Source organism: Corapipo altera, unplaced genomic scaffold, assembly GCF_003945725.1.
Source record: "Corapipo altera isolate COAL_440 unplaced genomic scaffold, ASM394572v1 233, whole genome shotgun sequence".
Classification (NCBI taxonomy): domain Eukaryota; kingdom Metazoa; phylum Chordata; class Aves; order Passeriformes; family Pipridae; genus Corapipo; species Corapipo altera.
The window spans coordinates 40,177-44,123 of NW_020885168.1; the positions used below are offsets into that span (position 1 = coordinate 40,177).

General features: G+C 60.8%; 2 protein-coding genes across 2 annotated transcripts in view; one reads left to right on the forward strand and one right to left on the reverse strand.

Annotated features, from left to right (window-relative positions):
- The window catches only part of LOC113940042 (E3 ubiquitin-protein ligase TRIM7-like), a 2,588-nt gene extending 1,424 nt beyond the window's left edge, over nucleotides 1-1,164 (forward strand). Inside the window, exon 5 of the mRNA XM_027631109.1 lies at nucleotides 506-1,164. Within this exon, the coding sequence (XP_027486910.1) occupies nucleotides 506-1,032 (527 nt within the window). The 3' untranslated portion in view covers nucleotides 1,033-1,164. The remainder of the gene's footprint in view (nucleotides 1-505) is intronic.
- Nucleotides 1,165-3,262: 2,098 nt separating this feature from the next.
- LOC113940040 (zinc finger protein 692-like) overlaps nucleotides 3,263-3,947 on the reverse strand; it is a gene marked incomplete at both ends in the record, with an annotated part of 4,297 nt that continues 3,612 nt past the window's right edge. Inside the window, one exon of the mRNA XM_027631105.1 lies at nucleotides 3,263-3,464. Coding sequence (XP_027486906.1) covers nucleotides 3,263-3,464 — 202 coding nt within the window. The remainder of the gene's footprint in view (nucleotides 3,465-3,947) is intronic.

Sequence of the window (3,947 nt, forward strand, 5' to 3'; positions counted from 1 at the left end):
CCCCCTGTCCCATTTGGGACCCAGACTCTGGATCACCCCCCTCTGTGTTGGGACAGTGACCCCACAGGTGTCCCCCCTGCATCCTCCCCATCCCATTTGGGACACAGACACCGTGTCACCCCCTCACAGCTCCAGGAATGACCCCACAGGTGCCTCCCCTGTGTCCCCCCATCCCATCAGTGACACCCCCCTGGTGTCCCCCCCTCACAGCTCCAGGAGGGACCCCACAGGTGACCCCCCTGTCCCATTTGGGACACAGACTCTGGATCACCCCCAATGACCCCACAAGTGACCCCCCTGTGTCCCCCCTGTCCCATTTGGGACACAGACACTGAATCACCCCCTTTTTCCCCCCTCCTTTCCCAGCCGACCTGTCCCTGGACCCCGACACCGCCAACCCCTGCCTGGTGCTCTGGTGGGACAGTGACCCCACAAGTGACCCCAGAGGTGTCCCCCCCATCCCATTTGGGACCCAGACACTGAATCACCCCCTTTCCTTTCCCAGCCGACCTGTCCCTGGACCCCGACACCGCCAACCCCTACCTGGTGCTGTCGGAGGACAAGCGCAGCGTCCGCCTGCGCGGGGCCCCCCAGGAGCTGCCGGCGCACCCCAAACGCTTCGACTACGCCTTCTGCGTCCTGGCCTGCGAGGGCTTCCAGGCAGGGAGGCACTACTGGGAGGTGGAGGTGGGCGACGGCGAGAGCTGGGTGCTGGGGGCCGCCCGCGAGTCCGTGCGGCGCAAGGAGAAGGTCGACTTCGCCCCCGAGGAGGGGATCTGGGCGGTGGGGCTCAACTGGAAGGGCAAGAATTGGGATCAGTACCAGGCGTTCACCTCGCCCGAGACGCCGCTGTCGCTGTGCGAGCGGCCGCGCAAGGTGGGCGTGTACCTGGACTACGAGGGCGGCTGGGTGGCCTTCTACAACGCCGACACCATGGCGCCCATCTTCACCTTCACCGCCGCCTTCTCCGAGAGGATCTTCCCCTTCTTCTGGCTCTTCTACGTCGGCTCCTCGCTGTCCCTCTGCAACTGAGGCCGCCCCGCCCGAGCTGCCACCGCCACTTCTCCTCTTCTCCTCATCCTCCTCCTCATCCTCCTCCTTCCCTCCTCCCCTTCCTCCTCATCCTCCTCCTCTCCTCCTCCTCATCCTCCTCCTTTCCTTCCCTTCCCCTCCTCTCCTCCTCCTCATCCTCCTCCTCTCCTCCTCCTCATCCTCCCCTCCTCCCCTTCCTCCTCTTCCTCCTCCTTTCCTTCCCTTCTTCTCCTTCTCCTTCTCCTCCCTCTCCACCTTCTCCTCTTCCTCCTCCTCCCCTTCCAACTTCCCCTCTCCTTGTCCTCTTCCTCCTCCTCTCCTTCCCTTCTCCTCTTCCTCCTCCTCACCCCCTCCTCCCCTCCTTCTCTCCCTCCCTCTCCACCTTCTCCCCTTCCTCCTCTCCTCCTTCTCCTCCTTCTCTTCTCCTCCTCTTCCTCCTCCTCTTCTCTTCCTCCTCCTCTCCTCACGCTCCAACTTCTCCTCCTCCTTTCTCTTCTTCCTCCCCTTCCTTCTCCTTCTCTTCCTCCACCTTCTTCTCCTTCCCTCCTTCTTCTCCTCCTCCTCCCTTTCCTCCTTCTCATCCTTCCCTTCTCCTCCTCCTCCCCTTCCTCCTCTTCTCCTCCTCCTCCTCCTCCCCCCCTCCTTCCTCCTCCCCCTCCTCCCCCCGCCCCCCTGCCAGGGGGCCCCTGCGCCCCCCTCCCCCGCCCCCCGCCCGCCCCCCCCCCCCCCCACCCCCCCCTTTCCTTTGCTTCCAGGCAGGCCCCCCCCCCCCCAAACTCCCACTCAGAGCAGGGGGGGTTTGGAATTTTGGGTTTTTTCCCCCCTTGTTGCATTTAAAGTTTTTTGAGTCTTTTCACCCCCCCAAAAATCTTCCTCAGGGCCGTTGGCTGTTGGGGGGGGGGCTGGTTGAGCCCCTCCCGACCCCCCCCAGTCCCTTTTTCCCTGGAATTTTTTGGAGCCCCCACCTCGAACCAGAGCCAAAGCTCCCCTATTTCCCCCCAAAATCCCCCCCATTTGCCCCCAAAATCTCCCCCATTTCCCCCCAAATCTCTCCCATTTCCCCCCCAAAATCCCCCCCAATTCCCCCCAAAATCCCCCCCTTTTCCCAAACCCTGATCCCTTGGGAGCCCCTGAATCCAGGGAAAAGGGGGGGCAGTGGAGTTTGGGGTCACCTGGAGGGGATTTGGGGGCTCATTTGGGGTCTGGAGGAGGGGGGGGACCCTTTTTTTTCGGTGTCACCTCGTTCTTGTCCCCCCCTTTGTCCCCCCCCCGCTGCTCTTCGTGTCCCTCTCACCGTTAGTGGGGAAATAAAAGTTGCTGTGCAAAAAAAAACCACCCAAAAAACGGTGATTTGGGGTTTTTTTGGGTGCTGGGGGAGGAGGAGAAGCTGCTCCTGCTTTTGGGGGGGCTCAGGGGGATTTTGGGATCATTTGGGATCCTGGGAATGGTCCCAACTCGGAGCCTTCAGGTACCTGTGACTTCAGGCTCGGGTTTTAAATGCTAATTTAAGTTTTAAATTTCAAAGGAAGGTTTAAAGCCTTGGGAATTCCCGCCCATCCCAGTCCAGGGGCGGGGCCTGACTGGGAATTCCCACCCATCCCAGTTTGGGTCCCTAATTCCTGGTGCTTCCATCCCCCCTCCAGCCCTTTTTCCACCCCAATCTTCCCTTTTTCCGCCTCTTTCCCGCAGAAACTCGGCCCAAAATCCCAATTTTTACCCAAAATAAGTCTTTTATTGAGGGGATTTTGGCACCCTCGGGCTCCGGGGAATTTGGGATTTGGCAGGAAAAGAGGGATATTTGCCCCAGGGCTTGGTGGGAAAATCGGGATTTCACCTGGGATTGGGTAAAAAATTGGGGATTTCACCCAGGATTTGGTGGGAAAATTGGGATATTTGCCCCAGGGCAAATGGAAAAATTGGGATTTCACTGGGATTTGGCTAAAAAATTGGAATTTCACCCGGGATTTGGCGGGAAAATTGAGGATTTCACTCGGGGATTTGGCTAAAAAGCTGGGATTTGCCCCAGGATTTGGCAGAAAACCCGGGAATTCTGCATTTTTGGCCCCTGGGGTCCCCCCCTGGCCCCTCCATCCCCCCAAACCGGGGGATGAGCCCCCCCCTACGACCCCTCCCGGGGCGGGTCCGGGTCCTGCCCGACGGCCCCGAATCCCGCCGGGATCCCCCCTTTTGGGATCCCCCCTTTTGGGGTCCCCCCTTTCGGGGTCCCCCCTCTTGGGGTCCCCCCTTTCGGGGTCTCCTTCGGGGTCCCCCCGGGGTGGCTCTTGCTCTTGTGGGCGGTGACGTTGTCCCTCTTCTCGAACCTCTTCCCGCAGAGGTCGCAGGGGAACTGGTACGAGGAGTCGGCGTCGTGTTTCCTCATGTGCCAGTTCAGGGAGGCCTTTTGGCGGCACGTGAAGCCGCAGATCTCACACCTGGGCACGGGATGGGGCTCAGGGAACAGGGATGGGGCTCAGGGAACAGGGATGGAGCTCAGGAAACAGGGACTGACAGAGATGGGGCTCAGGGAATGGAGATGGGCTGGGATGGGGCTCAGGGAACAGCGACTGACAGGGATGGGGCTCAGGGAACAGGGATGGAGCTCAGGGAACAGGGATTGACAGGGATGGGGCTCAGGAAATAGGGATGGGGCTGGGATGGGGCTCAGGGAACAGGGATGGGGCTCGGGAAACAGGGATTGACAGGGATGGAGCTCAGGGAATGGAGGTGGGCTGGGATGGGGCTTGGGAAATGGGGATGGGGCTCAGGGAACAGGGATTGACAGGGATGGGGCTCAGGAAATACAGGAAGCAGGAGGGACTGGGACTCACTGGGAAGGACAGGGATGGAACTGGGACTCACTGGGAGGGCCAGGGATGGGACTGGGACTCACTGGGAAGGACAGGGATGGGACTGGG